The sequence below is a fragment of the Coregonus lavaretus genome (genome assembly GCF_964263955.1).
Source record: "Coregonus lavaretus genome assembly, chromosome: 13".
Lineage (NCBI taxonomy): Eukaryota > Metazoa > Chordata > Actinopteri > Salmoniformes > Salmonidae > Coregonus > Coregonus lavaretus.
In genome coordinates this window covers 36317324-36335328 of record NC_140000.1, presented here as the reverse complement: position 1 = coordinate 36335328, position 18005 = coordinate 36317324, and the positions used below count along the sequence as shown (strand labels likewise).

General features: G+C 41.7%; 2 protein-coding genes across 4 annotated transcripts; one reads left to right on the top strand and one right to left on the bottom strand.

The window, feature by feature from the left end:
* Positions 1 to 1286: 1286 nt before the first annotated feature.
* On the top strand, positions 1287 to 5001 carry LOC311140572 (putative violet-sensitive opsin; the record flags this gene model as incomplete). The annotated part of the gene is made up of 5 exons (XM_084175688.1): positions 1287 to 1626; positions 1786 to 1954; positions 3569 to 3734; positions 3861 to 4100; positions 4270 to 5001. The coding sequence occupies 5 exons, from the start codon at positions 1287 to 1289 to the stop codon at positions 4357 to 4359; spliced, it is 1005 nt and encodes a 334-aa protein (XP_084031814.1). The 3' UTR covers positions 4360 to 5001.
* A 140-nt stretch (positions 5002 to 5141) lies between these two features.
* Positions 5142 to 15402, bottom strand: LOC311140573 (calumenin-A). Of its 3 annotated transcripts, none has more exons than XM_084175690.1 (7): positions 15316 to 15402; positions 14258 to 14479; positions 9689 to 9882; positions 9318 to 9484; positions 9150 to 9210; positions 6560 to 6759; positions 5142 to 6423 (listed from the first exon to the last, which is right to left on the bottom strand). In XM_084175690.1, exons 2-7 carry the CDS (start codon positions 14476 to 14478, stop codon positions 6319 to 6321), a joined length of 948 nt encoding a protein of 315 aa, XP_084031816.1. In that variant the 5' UTR covers position 14479; positions 15316 to 15402; the 3' UTR covers positions 5142 to 6318. The 3 variants fall into 3 exon arrangements, with proteins under 3 accessions (XP_084031816.1, XP_084031815.1, XP_084031817.1); XM_084175689.1 differs by having other exon boundaries at positions 15312 to 15391; XM_084175691.1 differs by having other exon boundaries at positions 9701 to 9882; positions 15312 to 15391.
* Between the last annotated feature and the right edge of the window lie 2603 nt (positions 15403 to 18005).

Genomic DNA, 18005 nt, shown 5'->3' with positions numbered 1-18005 from the left:
TAAGAGTGTCTGCTAAATGACTAAAATGTGAATGTTCTGAATATCCATGTCCTGTTCAGAGAAGAATCATGGTAGTGAAAATATATTATTTGTTAGTGAGGTATGTTGATCAGAATTCACCTGATTTCAACTCTCAGAAACCTACTAGACATCCTTTCCAGTGAAGGAGGGAGGAATGGACTAGGGGGGTGGGGTGTATAGGGGACTTATTGGCTTGCTGCCGGATAGTCGTAAGCTTTCTGTTTTCACCCGATCAAGGTTTATCTCTAACTCTAAACCGTAATCTCTGTCCCTCGTCAAAGGTCATCAATTCAGATAGTGTAATCCAAGGAGCAGTTTAAGGGTTACATGCCTTGCTCAAGGGCCAGATTCTTCTGTACGAATTGGGGATTCAAACTGGAAACCCTCAGGTTGCTGTTCCACCACTCTAACCTACTGCTGTTTGTTATATGGCCCTCCTTTTTTGTTCCATGCAAGCTACATCTTGATGCCAATTGGTACATTTAGACCTGAATGTGACTTTTAAATGTAAGATTGAAAAATCAATTGACATTTAAACAGTCTTTCACACTGTGCTCAGTGTGCAAGAGCTTCCCTGTAGAAAGGTAGACAATGAGATCAAGGCTCTCTAGGTTTGCTTAGAATCTGTAATGAATGAGTAAATGTGTTGATGGATTAACACTTAACATAATTCATTTTTAAAGTGGAGTTTCCAAACATTGTGGAGGTAAGTGCCACTGCCCAGTCAGCTTGTTCTTTCTACCCCGTTCGCCACATCCCTTTCCCGCTCCCCCTGGGTTATGTTCGAAGGAAGGTTAATGTCCCTCAAAGATTAGTCCCTCAGAGATTAATGGGAACTGGAAACGGCAGTTACCACCTCATAAGAGCAGCCGACACAGCCTAGCTTGAATCAGTGATATACGTTACAAACTCCAAAAGTATGGCGATGTTTTCCATCCTAGCACTGTCCGCACCAACAAAAACAGCATGTCTCTACTACAAATTAAATTATTCAATTCTTTCTCACTGGCTCCTTTAAAATGGATTACTGCGCCCAACAAAGTAAGGTCTCTTCTGGCAGAAGGTCACTGTCACGGGGGCAACTTAATCCTAAAGTTTATTCTTCCACCAACAAGATCAGGAAGATCCGCAGGAGAAGCTTGTTCCTGGCATCACTTATAAGAGGTTTATATGTGGTTTATGGACATATAAAAGGGAGACTTCCAGCATCTCAGGGCACATCTCAGGAACGTACGGGTGGTGGTCAGATGCAGAGAGGAGCCAAGATGGCAAAGGACTTCTATCTGTATGAGAACATCTCTAAAATCAGCCCATTCGAGGGGCCACAGTATCACCTGGCCCCAGCATGGGCTTTCTACCTACAGACCGCTTTCATGGGCTTTGTGTTCTTTGCAGGAACACCCCTAAACTTTGTCATTCTCCTGGTGACAGTGAAGTACAAGAAGCTGAGACAACCGCTGAACTACATCCTGGTCAACGTCTCGTTAGCAGGTTTCATCTTTGTGACGTTCTCTGTGAGTCAGGTGTTCATCGCTAGTACGAGAGGATACTTCTTCATGGGTCACACCTTGTGTGCAATGGAATCTTGCATGGGTTCAATAGCAGGTAAATTCAAACATCATCATAGGAACAAAAAAAGCAACAACAACTTTAGTGATTCATTTTACCCTTCTGATTATATGCATGCAAACTATTTGCAAAGTTCTTGTGTTCGATGTCTTTGATGTCTCCTAACATGTTGATGTCTCCTTCCCTCTTCCTCAGGGTTGGTGTCAGCTTGGTCCCTGGCTGTCCTTGCCTTTGAAAGATACGTGGTCATCTGCAAACCCTTCGGCACCTTCAAATTTGACAACAACCAGGCTCTGGCAGCTGTTGCCTTCACCTGGGTCATGGGGATCGGATGTGCCACCCCACCATTCTTCGGCTGGAGCAGGTACTGATCCCCAGCCTCTCACACCCACTTTGATCTTGTACTGTATTATATACTGAACAAAAATATAAACGCAACATGCAACAATTTCAAAGATTTTACTAATCTATGGATTTCACGACTGTGGATAAAGATATGCATCTATTGGTCACAAATACCTTTTTTAAAAAGGTAGGGGTGTGGATCAGAAAACCAGTCAGTATCTGGTGTGACACCTCATGCAGCGCAACATATCTCCTCCGCATAGAGTTGATCAGGCTGTTGATTGTGGCCTGTGCAATGTTGTCCCACTCCTCTTCAATGGCTGTGTGAAGTTGCTGGATATTGGCAGGAACTGGAACACGCTATTGTACACGTTGATCCAGAGCATCCCAAACATGCTCAATGGGTGACATGTCTGGTGAGCATGCAAGCCATGGAAGAACTGGGACATTTTCAGCTTCCAGGAATTGTGTACAGATCCTTGCGACATGAGGCCGTGCATTATCATGCTGAAACATGAGGTGATGGCGGTGGATGAATGGCACGACAATGGGCCTCAGGATCTCGTCACAGTATCTCTGTGCATTCAAATTGCCATTGATAAAATGCTATTGAGTTCATTGTCTGTAGCTTATGCCTGCCCATACCCTAACCCCACCACCACCTTGGGGCACTCTGTTCACAATGTTGACATCAGCAAACCACTCGCCCACACGACTCCATAAACGTGGTCTGCGGTTGTGAGGCCGGTTGGGCGTACTGCCAAATGATCTAAAACTATATTGGAGGCGGCTTATGGTAGAGCAATGAACATTAAATTATCTTGCAACAGCTCTGGTGGACATTCCTGCAGTCAGCATGCCAATTGCACGCTCCCTCAAAACTTGAGACATCTGTGGCAGATGTTGTGTGACAAAACTGCACATTTTAGAGTGGCCTTTTACTGTCCCCAGCACAAGGTGCACCTGTGTAATGATCATGATGTTTAATCAGCTTCTTGATATGCCACACCTGTTAGGTGGATGGATTAGGCCCCGTGTAGCTCAGTTGGTAGAGCATGGTGCTTGCAACGCCAGGGTTGTGGGTTCGATTCCCACGGGGGGCCAGTATGAAAAATGTATGCACTCACTAACTGTAAGTCGCTCTGGATAAGAGTGTCTGCTAAATGACTAAAATATTAATAATCTTGATAAAGGAGAAATGCTCACTAACAGGGATGTAAACAAATTTGTTCACAACATTTTAGAGAAATAAGCCTTTTGTGCACATGGAACATTTCTGGGATCTTTTATTTCATCTCATGAAACATTGGACCAACACTTTACATGTTGCGTTTATATTTTTGTTCAGTGTAGTTTGGATGAATAAATACTATTTGTATTTGGCTACTATTAGGCTATTTGGTTCACATTGGGGAAAATGGTAAATATCCTAAAATGGTTTCAAATTCAAAGTTTTGCCGTACACGTGCAAGGTTCTGAGTTTGCAATTAATGTCACTAATTGGCTTCAAAGTCTGCATCGCTCGCTGCTTTCCAAGTCTAGATAAGTCGCTGATTGATATAGGCAAGGATGAAAACCTGCAGACAGACACTGTGTGGGGCTTTAGTTACTGTAACTTGGGTTTATTTTACAGGTATATCCCTGAGGGTCTGGGCTGCTCCTGTGGACCTGACTGGTACACAAACAACGAGGAGTTCCACTGTGCCAGCTACACCAACTTCCTCATGGTGACCTGTTTCATCTTGCCCATGATCATCATCTTCTTTTCCTACTCCCAGCTACTGGGAGCACTACGGGCTGTGAGTACAATGCATTCTGGGTTTAAAAAACGTACAAAAACAAAACAAAGTACAGAATAGTCATGATTTGGAACCCAGACGTGACCAGCTTGTCCTGTGTGTGTTTCTGTGTGTGTGTATGTGTAGGTGGCAGCTGCGCAGGCTGAGTCAGTTTCCACCCAGAAGGCAGAGAAGGAAGTATCCAGGATGGTGATTGTGATGGTGTGCTCCTTCATTCTGTGTTACGGCCCCTACGCCCTGGCAGCCTTGTACTTTGCCTATTCAACAGAGGAGAACAAAGACTACCGCCTGGTCACCATCCCTGCTTTCTTCTCTAAAAGCTCCTGTGTATACAACCCTCTCATTTACGCCTTCATGAACAAACAGGTGAGTCTATAACCCCCAAATGCATAGATATACACCGACATAGTGGCAGACACACACTCAGTCATTGACAAACACTCAGAAATGAAGCACATCAGAGGTGAGTCAGAACAGAACACACAACCTTATCATGTTCATTCTCTGTCATATAAATCTACTTCCCTCTCCTCAGTTCAACGCCTGCATCATGGAGACCGTGTTTGGAAAGCAGATTGAGGAGACTTCAGTTTCAGCCTCCAAGACTGAGGTCTCCACAGCATAAGCTGTGACGCTGGTCTCAGTCCATCAGGAGCCCATCCCCAACAACCCCATCCCCAACAGCCAAGACCTGACTGCCCCTTACCTCCACTGCTTCATACCAGGAAGGTCCTACTGTCAGAGAACTTCTCCAAACTCCATAGTATTATTCTTATCATAATCAGTGTGCGATTTGTATAGGGTTTGCGGTGGTATTGTTGGCCATTTTATTTTTTAATTCAAATGGGAACACCCCTTAGGACACCATAATAGCCAAAAAGAAGGGGGTTATTTTCTCCTCTCTCCTCTCCCCCACAAATCGCACCCTGTTTAAGAAAGTTATGAATCATGTACATTTCATTCTGAATATTGACCGAACCTGTCTGATGATGGCTTATATTAGCTTACCAAAGATGCAGTCCAAAAATAGCAATGCATGAAAAAAATGAAGAAAAAACATTAGTTTAGCACTTTTATTTTTGTATCTCTGGTATGGGGGGGGGGGGTCTTGGGGTGGATTCAATAAACCATCTAAGGTTCCCTAACACTTTTTTGAAATTGTGAGTTCAGGGCAAATAGGGTTTATTGAATCTACTCCTTGATCATGTTGATTTATTGTAACATATCTAAGGTAAATAAAGATTTATATTGTATTACGATGCACTTTTAAAATACAGTGGTGGACAGTGTTTTATTTCAACCACACTCACTATTTACTGGATATCTTAACAAAATCATTAACACAAACACAACTACACATACAAACTCTCAAAAGAAGATGTGCACTGAGGCTCAAACTTCAACAAATAAGTTTACTCAATTCGTTTTTTTATTGAGAAATGGGCTGTGGAATCGAAAGTACAGCATTTAATCCAAAATATGAATGTCCATACATTCTGTGCATAAATCCATAAAATAAACACTTGCCGAGTATGTAAATACTTCAATATAATCTTAATTTAATTTCGAGCAAGGATAATTCAGTAACAACGCTGCAATGGACCAACCTTTCAGTTCAGCATGCCCCACAGGAAGGAAGTACAACCGCTCTTATTTCTAACCAATAGAACAACAGATGCGTTCTCACACTTGTGCTTCTCAATAGTCCAAAATGGTTTCCTTTTCTTGTTTCGCATTGGTCATCTAACATATTTCTTTCACCTATCATTTGTTTCTAGATCAATGCAGATGAAGACAAGGAGATAAGGCAAGGAAGCCACTGTAGACTATTGAGAGGCAGTGATTGACAGAAGAGAAGGAGAGGAAGCCACTGTAGACTATTGAGAGGCAGTGATTGACAGGAGAGAAGGCTACAGAAGCAGTGATGAACTTAGTAACATTGTAATAACGGCCCTAGTCATGATAGACAAATACAGTACATCTGAAGAAGAGGGGGTCAAACAGAGTGTTTATGGAGAAACAGAGCAGGGTGAGGGATGATTTCACTGTAGTGGACTCATGTTCCCATGACCCTCTGATCCACTGATATTTAGTGTCAGCTTCATAGGTTGAGCTCCCAAAAGACTACTCTGAGAAGGCACACACTGGGTAAAAGGAAATGTATGAGGCTAACGTTGGGTAGCATCTCTCATCTACTAACTATACTAAGAAATTATGGGCTATCACTACAATCAGTGTCATTCAAAACATGACTGTAAAAAACACAAAATAATTACCACATATGAAGGGTTTGGTGGAAAAATGATAAATTATTACAACTCCAAAAGGAATATTCAGTGCTTGTGAGTATATCATCATATTTCAAACATAATGACCAATCTAAACTACCTATGTATGTAACAGAACAACAAAATGAAGTGTTGGGATGGGAAGTCAGTAACTATAAACACACACAACTATTGTGTGCTATCAACCACAAACTAATTGGAGACAATGTAGTGTATGAATAGGTTTCGTACAAAATAAATTCTATCATTTATCAAATCAAGTTTAAAACTGTTTTATCTAGCTAGGACTAAATAATCTAAAACTCATCATGCCGTACTAGCGCCTCGCCAAAGTCAGTTGCTTGACTTCCTACAAACAGGTCGTACTTGTTCAGGATTTCTTCCTTGCTGAGCTTTCCATCCTGAAATCAAAAACAAAAAGGCTATTTAGTCAATTGAATGCTTAAACAGACACAGACATTGTGAGGGAAAGAGAAAGGGGGAGAAAGATAGAATGAGAACCAATAGAGAGAGAGAGAGAGAGAGAGATTGTCTCACCTTGTTTGAGTCAGACTCGTAGACGAGGTGTTTGGCCTCGGCCTCTGCGTGGTCGTAGTCTGAAGGAAGGATCCAGTCCATAGTCTCCTCCCGATCCATCTTCCCGTCTTTGTTCTTGTCCCGGAACTCTGAGAACTGCTCACGCTCCGTCGCAACCCAGTCTGGCTCCTCCATCTCATCTTCATGGTTGTACATGTCACCTATGAAACAAAGGAGAGGGGGATGAAAGAGTGTCTGAGGAGGTAGAAACATCAATATTGTACATGTATTGAATGGGGACCTCAGAATAAAGTGACTATACACTGAGTATCCCAAACATTAGGAACACCTTCTGCAATGCTTCCCACAGTTGTGTCAAGTTGGCTGGATGTCCTTTGGGTGGTGGACCATTCTTGATACACACAGGAAACAGCGTGGCAGTTCTTGAAACAAACCGGTGCGCCTGGCACCTACTACTATACCCCATTCAAAAGGCACATCAATCTTTTGTCTTGCCCATTCACCCTCTGAATGGCACACATACACAATCCATGTCTTAATTGTCTCAAGGCTTAAAAATATTTCTTTAACCTGTCTCCTCCCCTTCATCTACACTGATTGAACTGGATTTAACAAGTGACATCAATAAGGCCTAGTCACTTTACCCTGCCTTCATGTACATACCTACAGTGAGGGAAAAAAGTATTTGATCCCCTGCTGATTTTGTACGTTTGCCCACTGACAAAGACATGATCAGTCTATAATTTTAATGGTAAGTTTATTTGAACAGTGAGAGACAGAATAACAACAAAAAAATCCAGAAAAACGCATGTAAAAAATTTTATAAATTGATTTGCATTTTAATGAGGGAAATAAGTATTTGACCCCTCTGCAAAACATTACTTAGTGCTTGGTGGCAAAACCCTTGTTGGCAATAACAGAGGTCAGACGTTTCTTGTAGTTGGCCACCAGGTTTGCACACATGTCAGGAGGGATTTTGTTCCACTCCTCTTTGCAGATCTTCTCCAAGTTATTAAGGTTTTGAGGCTGACGTTTGGCAACTCGAACCTTCAGCTCCCTCCACAGATTTTCTATGGGATTAAGGTCTGGAGACTGGCTAGGCCACTCCAGGACCTTAATGTGCTTCTTCTTGAGCCACTCCTTTGTTGCCTTGGCCGTGTGTTTTGGGTGATTGTCATGCTGGAATACCCATCCATGACCCATTTTCAATGCCCTGGCTGAGGGAAGGAGGTTCTCACTCAAGATTTGACGGTACATGGCGCCGTCCATCGTCCCTTTGATGGGGTGAAGTTGTCCTGTCCCCTTTGCAGAAAAACACCCCCAAAGCATAATGTTTCCACCTCCATGTTTGACGGTGGGGATGGTGTTCTTGGGGTCATAGGCAGCATTCCTCCTCCTCCAAACACGAGTTGAGTTGATGCCAAAGAGCTCCATTTTGGTCTCATCTGACCACAGCACTTTCACCCAGTTCTCCTCTGAATCATTCAGATGTTCATTGGCAAACTTCAGACGGGCCTGTATATGTGCTTTCTTGAGCAGGGGGACCTTGCGGGTGCTGCAGGATTTCAGTCCTTCACGGCGTAGTGTGTTACCAATTGTTTTCTTGGTGACTATGGTCCCAGCTGCCTTGAGATCATTGACAATATCCTCCCGTGTAGTTCTGGGCTAATTCCTCACCGTTCTCATGATCATTGCAACTCCACGAGGTGAGATCTTGCATGGAGCCCCAGGCCGAGGGAGATTGACAGTTCTTTTGGGTTTCTTCCATTTGCGAATAATCGCACCAACTGTTGTCACCTTCTCACCAAGCTGCTTGGCGATGGTCTTGTAGCCCATTCCAGCCTTGTGTAGGTCTACAATCTTGTCCCTGATATCCTTGGAGACCTCTTTGGTCTTGGCCATGGTAGAGAGTTTGGAATCGGATTGATTGATTGCTTCTGTGGACAGGTGTCTTTTATACAGGTAACAAGCTGAGATTAGGAGCACTCCCTTTAAGAGTGTGCTCCTAATCTCAGCTCGTTACCTGTATAAAAGACACCTGGGAGCCAGAAATCTTTCGGATTGAGAGGGGGTCAAATACTTATTTCCCTCATTCAAATGCAAATCAATTTATAACATTTTTTACATGTGTTTTTCTGGATTTTGTTGTTGTTATTCTGTCTCTCACTGTTCAAATAAACCTACCATTAAAATTATAGACTGATCATTTCTTTATCAGTGGGCAAACGTACAAAATCAGCAGGGGATCAAATACTTTTTTCCCTCACTGTACCTCAAGTACCTTGTACCTCTGCACATTGATCTGATAGCTCCACTCTTGTGTATTTTATTTTATTCCTCGTGTTAGTTACAATTTTTTTATTTATTATCATTTTTAAAACTTTGCATCGTTGGGAAAGGTTCGTAAGCAAGCATTTCACTGTAAAGTCTACACCAGTTGTATTCGGCGCATGTGACAAACACAATTTGATTTCATTTGATTTAAGAAATCATAGCTTTCACCTGGATTCACCTGGTCAGTCTATGTCACAGAAAGAGCAGGTGTTCATAATGTTTTGTATACTCAGAGTATGTCCACTTCAGTCCTTACCTATGTATTCACTCAGGTCAATGAAACCATCACCATTCTTATCAATGTCCTCCATGGTTTCCTGTGGGGTAAACAAGGAGAAAGAGGAGGATGGTTAGAGAGGTCCCGTGTTTCATTTTTTCCAAATACCTCTTAATCTAATGAACACAGAGAATGAAACACACATACTAGCACCACTATGTCCTTCATGTGGTCGTACTCCTCTGGGTGTAGGAAGGCGGTGAACTCCTCTTTGTTGGCGATCTGGTCTCTGTTCTGGTCGGCCATTTTGAAACGCCTCTCGTCCCTCGCCATCATGTGCTGGTAGTTGTAACCGTCATCTGGTTCCGAGTCATCTGTGGGGTCAAAGGGAAGCGGCTATGATCTCTAGTTAATCCCACATGATACACCCTGACCTGAATTGATACGGTAAATCAACCAATCAGTGAAACTAATACTAAAGGCCCTGCAACTTTCCAACCAATCATAACAAACACATTTATGTTTTGGACCAATTGCATTTCCCGGGCTCATGCATGCTCACGTCATGCCCTTCTTACCCAGATAGGTACCATAAGTTACGTTCCTGTATTCCTCCCAGGAGATCATGCCGTCATTGTTGACATCAAAGTCCTTCCATTGGCGGTCCACGTTCTCATAGACGTACTTCTTCTGAGCCTTCTTAATCCAAGCTTTCAGCTCCACCTCAGTGACAAAACCATCACTGTCACCATCAATCTTCTCTACAATCACACTGTCTCAGAAAGGGGAAGAGCGAGAGAGCGAGACTGTTAAAAAAAAAAAAATTAAGTTCAAAAGAGGTCAAACTATATTTACTATAATACCAATGTAATAACAGTCAACACCAATATCTAGTACAGTCTATGTGAAAGTGACAGCCTATTAGTTTAATCTGATGATGGGAAAGGGGGAATTCTACCTCCTCTCCATTTACTGGCAAACAAGTCTATAAGTTGATTAACTTTTACTGAAAAGAGGACATACTTCCTTGTATGAGTGACAGTTTGACATTGCAATGAGTACTTTTATATGTATATTACTCTGCCACGTTATCATACAGGTACAGTTGAAGTCGGAAGTTTACATACACCTTAGCCAAATACATTTAAACTCAGTTTTTCACAATTCCTGACATTTAATCCTAGTAAAAATTCCCTGTCTTAGGTCAGTTAGGATCACCACTTTATTTTAAGAATGTGAAATGTCAGAATAATAGTAGAGAGAATGATTTATTTCAGCTTTTATTTCTTTCATCACATTCCCAGTGGGTCAGAAGTTTACATACACTCAATTAGTATTTGGTAGCGTTGCCTTTAAATTGTTTAACTTGGGTCAAACGTTCCGGGTAGCCTTCCACAAGCTTCCCACAATAAGTTGGGTGAATTTTGGCCCATTCCTCCTGACAGACCTGGTGTAACTGAGTCAGGATTGTAGGCCTCCTTGCTCGCACATGCCTTTTCAGTTCTGCCCACAAATTTCTATAGGATTGAGGTCAGGGCTTTGTGATGGCCACTCCAATACCTTGACTTTGTTGTCCTTAAGCCATTTTGCCACAACTTTGGAAGTATGCTTGGGGTCAAGCTATAACTTCCTGACTGATGTCTTGAGATGTTGCTTCAATATATCCACATAATTTTCCTTTCTCATGATGCCATCTATTTTATGAAGTGCACCAGTCCCTCCTGCAGCAAAGCACGATTTTTTTCCTCATTTTGTCTGTCATAGTTGACGTGTACCTATGATGAAAATTACAGGCCTCTCTCATCTTTTTAAGTGGGAGAACTTGCACAATTGGTGGCTGACTAAATACTTTTTTCCCCCACTGTATATGGCACATGGAAATCATAAGAGGGTGGTTTACGGAGATAGGTGGGATGGACTGAGAGTAGCTGAGGGGTGTTCTATAATAGTTATGACTGAACACGATGTATAATGTATAAGTACTATCTATCCAGATGTAATGTATATCAAATTACTTTATTCTTGCTATGTAACTACTGTGAGAAAAAAAGTGCCATGTATATAAAATGTGTGTAGAATGTACATGTAACAGCAAAAGGGCCCAAAAAAATACAAAATTAAAAAAACGTAAGAAATGCCAGGTTGGAGAGGATCTGTCACATTTTCGTATTGACACAACATTAACGGAGCCAAAATAAAGATAAATGCCTACCTTGTCCTTGTCTGTTGGCTTTTCTGCATATACTAATTCGACGCACAAAACCATTCTAACTAACTCCCACTTTTCCCAAAATATTTGCATAACGTCACAAACTCTGCTGCTGCGATCATTAGATGGCAGTGGCATTGACATATTTTCTTCAACGAGAGGATGCCGTAATGAGAGAAATAATGTAGCCTAAGCTACTGAAAAGAGGCCTTTTACTAGATTAAATCAAGACAGGAGCATTTGATTCTTATTAAAGAGATGGAGTCCAGACAGGTTACTTTAGGAAACTTTCATAATGGACATTTAGGCCTATAGAGAGAATCAGCGAGCTCACACATGCACACACCCATAAAAGCACCCATCAATCAAAACCACCAGCGTACTGTATGTCAGAAACAAGAGCAAATATTTATCCTTTCACTAAAACATAATAAAATACCTAGGCCTATCTTAGGCTTTCCTGAGAGTAGGCTATAAGATACACTACCGGTCAAATGTTTTAGAACACCTACTCAAGGGTTTTTCTTTATTTTTACTATTTTCTACACTCTTGGCATTCTCTCAACCAGCTTCACCTGAAATGCTTTTCCAACAGTCTTGAAGGAGTTCCCACATACGCTGAGCACTTATTGGCTGCTTTTCCTTCACTCTGCGGTCAGACTCATCCAAACTATCTCAATTGGGTTGAGGTCGGGGGATTGTGGAGGCCAGGTCATCTGATGCAACACTCCATCACTCTCCTTCTTGGTAAAATAGCCCTTACACAGCCTGGAGGTTTGTTGGGTCATTGTCCTGTTGAAAAACAAATGATAGTCCCACTAAGCGCAAACCAGATGGGATGGCGTATCGCTGCAGAATGCTGTGGTAGCCATGCTGGTTAAGTGTGCCTTGAATTCTAAATAAATCACAGACAGTGTCACCAGCAAAGCACCCCCACACTATCACACCTCCTCCTCCATGCTTCACGGTGGGAACCACACATGAGGAGATCATCCGTTCACCTACACTGCGTCTCACAAAGACATAGTGGTTGGAACCAAAAATCTCAAATTTGGACACATCAGACCAAAGGACAGATTTCCACCGGTCTAATGTCCATTGCTCGTGTTTCTTGGCCCAAGCAAGTCTCTTCTTCTTATTGGTGTCCTTTAGTAGTGGTTTCTTTGCAGCAATTTGACCATGAAGACCTGATTCATGCAGTCTCCTCTGAACAGTTGATGTTGAGATGTGTCTGTTACTTGAACTCTGTGAAGCATTTATTTGGGCTGCAATTTCTGTGGCTGGTAACTCTAATGAACTTATCATCTGCAGCAGAGGTAACTCTGGGTCTTCCATTCCTGTGGCGGTCCTCATGAGAGCCAGTTTCATCATAATGCTTGATGGTTTTTGCGACTGCACTTGAAGAAACTTTCAAAGTTCTTGAAATGTTCCGTATTGACTGACCTTCATGTCTTAAAGTAATGATGGACTGTCGTTTCTCTTTGCCTATTTGAGCTGTTCTTGCCATAATATGGACCTGGTCTTTTACCAAATAGGGCTATCTTCTGTATACCCCCCTACCTTGTCACAACACAACTGATTGGCTCAAATGCATTAAGAAGGAAATCAATTCCACACACATTAACTTTTAAGAAGGCACACCTGTTAATTAAAATGCATTCCATGTGACTACCTCATGAAGCTGGTTGAGAGAATGCCAAGAGTGTGCAAAGCTGTCATCAAGGCAAACGGTGGCTATTTGAAGAATCTCAAATATAAAATCTATTTTGATTTGTTTAACACTTTTTTGGTTACTACATGATTCCATATTTGGTATTTCATAGTTTTGATGTCTTCACTATTATTCTACAATGTAGAAAATAGTAAAAATGAGGAAAAACCCTTGAATGAGTAGGTGTTCTAAAACTTTTGACCGGTAGTGTAATTAATTGACAATGAAAGTATGAAGGGACAGCTATGCTATAGAATGAAGATGAAAACGACCATCATTAAAATAGAAACAAATACACGCAACATGTCCATAGCCTATTTATCAGCGACGTTGATTATCGAGGGGGAGAGTGTTAGAAAGATTTTTCAAATACTGTGAGGAACTATTATAATGGACTTCGTTGACTTACTGTGTGAGGTGAAGAAAATATGACTTAGAAGCCCAGCTGGGCACTTCCCTACTTTTGACATTTGCGAGAAGCAGGCCAGGTACTTCTATGCGTGTTCAGGCGCACGCTCTCCGTCAACATTAATAGGTCAGAGAAACCAGACACATGCTCATTGCTCACATGGAGCGCAGAAATGATGGTATAGGCCTAGGCTACTATTCTACTTTGTTGGGATAGGAGGACGGCAATTTCTTTGGTCTCGTTTAGGGCAGCATATCGGCCAGAATCGGGCCTGATCAGCGTTGATTAGTCTATAACTTAAGAAAATATTCTGTATCAAATTATACCATGCCAGGTTGGAAAGGCTTGGCGAATTGTCTTTATTTACTAGCAAGCAATGAAAAGTCAACACATCAAACAATTTTTTTACTGACGTGCCATAGCCTATAGCACTCTACATCCCGCTCATCAAGCAATTAGCTGCTCAAGCATCAAAGGAAAGTTGTAAAGAGGAGAAGATGTAGAAAGTTTAATAGACAAACTAAGTTAACAAAACATTTGCTTATAATCATTAGTAAACACTCCCGCTATTAAGTAAGTTTTATCTACATGAAAATAATGTTAATTTAAAAAATGTAAATCCTAAAATGAATGTTTAAACGGTTTTGACTGTTTTATTTTCATGATGCTCTTCATCCATAATCGTCAGTTACACGGTCATTCAATTACCGTCACAGCCCTACCCTCAACTTGATACTATTGATACACAGCCTAGCCGAGGAAAGGTGGCCACATTGGACTATTGAGACGCAGCCGGACAGAGACTTGAGCCTACTCACCCTAGCCTGCGCTTGCTCTCCTCTGGGCTGAGGTCGTCAAAAGACTTGGCCTCCTTTTGTCCCAGGAAGGCATCGTGGTCGTAGTCGAAGCCCTGAGCATCGTCGTGCTCGCGGCTGCTGAGAGGTGCATCGTGGTGAATTCGTTCCTTTTTCTCGGTGGGTTTACTGGTGGCATAGACCACGCAGAGGGCAAAGCACATGAGCAACGGCCTGATTTCCATCCTATGAGAGACAGAGAGAGAGAGAGAGAGAGAAAGATTAAAGACACCTCCTCCAGTGTGTTAACATCAAAGCCTGTGAATAGCTCACAGGCAGCATCTGCATTTGCTGCTCATTAGGGCTGTTCCAAGTCTTACAGAATGTAAACATTTCTGACGGGCTCTTTGACATTAAGTTGTTACAGGACTTGTTTCACATGTTCAACTGTTGGTTGTTTATTAAACTGCTGCTGCTGGCAGCATGTCAGCATAGACTTGTGATGGGACATTTAAAACGGAAGAAAATAGATAGTCCTGTAGACAGGATAGGACAGATGAGTCAGGCAGGAAAGCCAAATACATGTCTGCATGGCATTGCATTCATGATGTCATGATGTGGTATTTGTAACATTGAGATGTTTAAATAGTTAACAGTACTTGAACGCAGATAAGGGGAACGCAATAACAAAATTGCTCACTATAACGGTAAAGTGGAAAGAATGTAGCGTTTGGCTGTCTGAACACAAATAAAGGCACAGATTGTTAACTTACAATGTATCAACGTATACACCATTCACACACGGACTACAATGTTTATGTAAAATGTCACATTTCGCTACATTACCAAATGTGGAACAATAAAACAGAAATCAGTTGTTGACAGTAATGTAAAATATTTTGTCTTCAGTCTCTTCATCATAACAAGATCGCCTGCTAGCCGCTAGCTCTCTTGTCAGACTATTGGAATGCGCCTGAATGGCATATCCTACCATTTAGGGTTAGCTGATCATACAAAGTAACACAATCAACGCATCAATATTAGCTTGTAAGAGAAGTAATATCATTGTATTACCTACCTACCTGGCTGATGATTCCAGACACAATATGTACAGTATGTCTGTTTCACAAGCCAACAGCTTAATGAACACACCCAAGTATTGACCCTTTCCTTCTAAAAGGAGATCCAATGACATTACAGATATGAGCCTTCACGAGCTTTGATTGGTCCACTTCAGCAAAAAGGCACGTTTGGCCGATGACCTCATATTCCATAATAAAACGTTTATTCATCGCATTCACGTTTGATTGGCTTACACGAAAAGTTTGTAGCGTTTGAACCAATCGTGTTTTAGAGTATGTAATTACATTGGGTAAAATCTTCGCTGTGGTCCGTTTGCCCGAAACCGCATCCTGGGCACCTGATTGGCTACTAATTGCCACGTCTCCAAATTTGAGTAAATCTTTCTAGCGCTGTCATCATCCACTGAAGTTTACACGAACATGTTTTGCAGTTGCTGGTGGACATTGTATAAGATAGAAAAACATATAAAGTACAAAAAAGGTATTCTCTCCATACTGTGTTTCAGTCTATCGTGGTCCTCTGTAGCTCAGCTGGTAGAGCACGGCGCTTGTAACGCCAATGGTAGTGGGTTCGATCCCCGGGACCACCCATACACAAAAAAAAAAAAAAATGTATGCACGCATGACTGTAAGTCGCTTTGGATAAAAGCGTCTGCTAAATGGCATATTATTATTATTATTATTTATCTATCAGTCATCTGTCTTGAGTGGACCTGACAGCTTTAACTAGCTGGCTTCAGTGTCTTGGACAAGACCTAAATGTATGCAGCTGATCAAGTTTTACATTTATGGGGAGATGGGTATGGTAGAGGGTAAATAAATACATTAATTTACAGTATAATAAATCTTGTTTAACATTTGAGATTTAACTTTTGTGGGATTAGATTTCGCCCTAACATGAATTGTTATCCAGGCCCCTACTTTCTATTTTTTAAAGGTATCTGTACTGCCAGTCATGTGAAATCCATAGATTAGGGCCTAATGAATTAATTTCAATTGACTGATTTCCTTATATGAACTGTAACTCAGTAAAATCTTTGAAATTGTTGCATGTTGCGTTTATATTTTTGTTCAGTATGGCCTGAAGATAGAAGCTGTTTATCAGTTTCTCGGTTCCAGCTTTGATGCCCCTGTACTGTCTCCATCTTCTGTTAGAGGGGGGAACAGGCTGCTCGCGATGGTGCATCTGTATAAGTTCATGAGGGTCTTAGGGGCCAAGCCAAATTTCTTCAGCCTCCTGAAGTTGAAGAGGTGCTGTTGCTGCGCATTCTTCACCAAGCTGTCGGTGTGAAGGGACCATTTCAGGTCCTCAGTGATGCAGAGGAACTTGAAGATTTTGACCATCTCCACTGCGGCTCCCTTCAATGTGGATGGGGGCGTGCTCTCTCTGCTGTTTCCTGTAGTCCATGATCAGCTCCTTCATTTTGTTGACATTGAGAAAGAGGTTATTTTCCTGGCCCCACCTGTTTTGAGCCCTTTGTTTGTACACACCTACTCATTCAAGGGTTTTTCTTTATTTTAATTTTTACTATTTTCTACATTGTAGAATAATAGTGAAGACATCACAACTATGAAATAACACATATGGAATCATGTAGTAATCAGAAAAGTGTTAAACAAATCAAAATATATGTTATATTTGAGATTCTTCAAGTAGCAACCCTTTGCCTTGATGACAGCTTTGCACACTCTTGGCATTCTCTCAACCAGCTTCATGAGGTAGTCACCTGGAATGCATTTCAATTAACAGGTGTGCCTTCTTAAAAGTTAATTTGTGGAATTGATTTCCTTCTTAATGTGTTTGAGCCAATCAGTTGTGTTGTGACAAGGTAGGGGTGGTATACAGAAGACAGCCCTATTTGGTAAAAGACCAGGTCCATATTATGGCAAGAACAGCTCAAATAAGCAAAGAGAAACAACAGTCTATCATTACTTTAAGACATGAAGGTCAGTCAATACAGAACATTTCAAGAACTTTTAAAGTTTCTTCAAGTGCAGTCGCAAAAACCATCAAGCGCTATGATGAAACTGGCTCTTATGAGTTACCTCTGCTGCAGAGGATAAGTTCATTAGAGTTACCAGCCTCAGAAATTGCAGCCCAAATAAATGCTTCACAGAGTTCAAGTAACAGACACATCTCAACATCAACTGTTCAGAGGAGACTGTGGGAATCAGGTCTTCATGGTCAAATTGCTGCAAAGAAACCACTACTAAAGGACACCAATAAGAAGAAGAGACTTGGTTGGGCCGAGAAACACAAGCAATGGACATTAGACCGGTGGAAATCTGTCCTTTGGTCTGATGTGTCCAAATTTGAGATTTTTGGTTCCAACCGCCGTGTCTTTGTGAGACACAGAGTAGGTGAACGGATGATCTCCTATGTGTGGTTCCCACCGTGAAGCATGGAGGAGGAGGTGTGATAGTGTGGGGGTGCTTTGCTGGTGACACTGTCTGTGATTTATTAAGAATTCATGGCACACTTAACCAGCATGGCTACCACATCATTCTGCAGCGATACGCCATCCCATCTGGTTTGCGCTTAGTGGGACTATCATTTGTTTTTCAACAGGACAATGACCCAACACACCTTCAGGCTGTGTAAGGGCTATTTTACCAAGAAGGAGAGTGATGGAGTGCTGCATCAGATGACCTGGCCTCCACAATCACTCGACCTCAACCCAATTGAGATG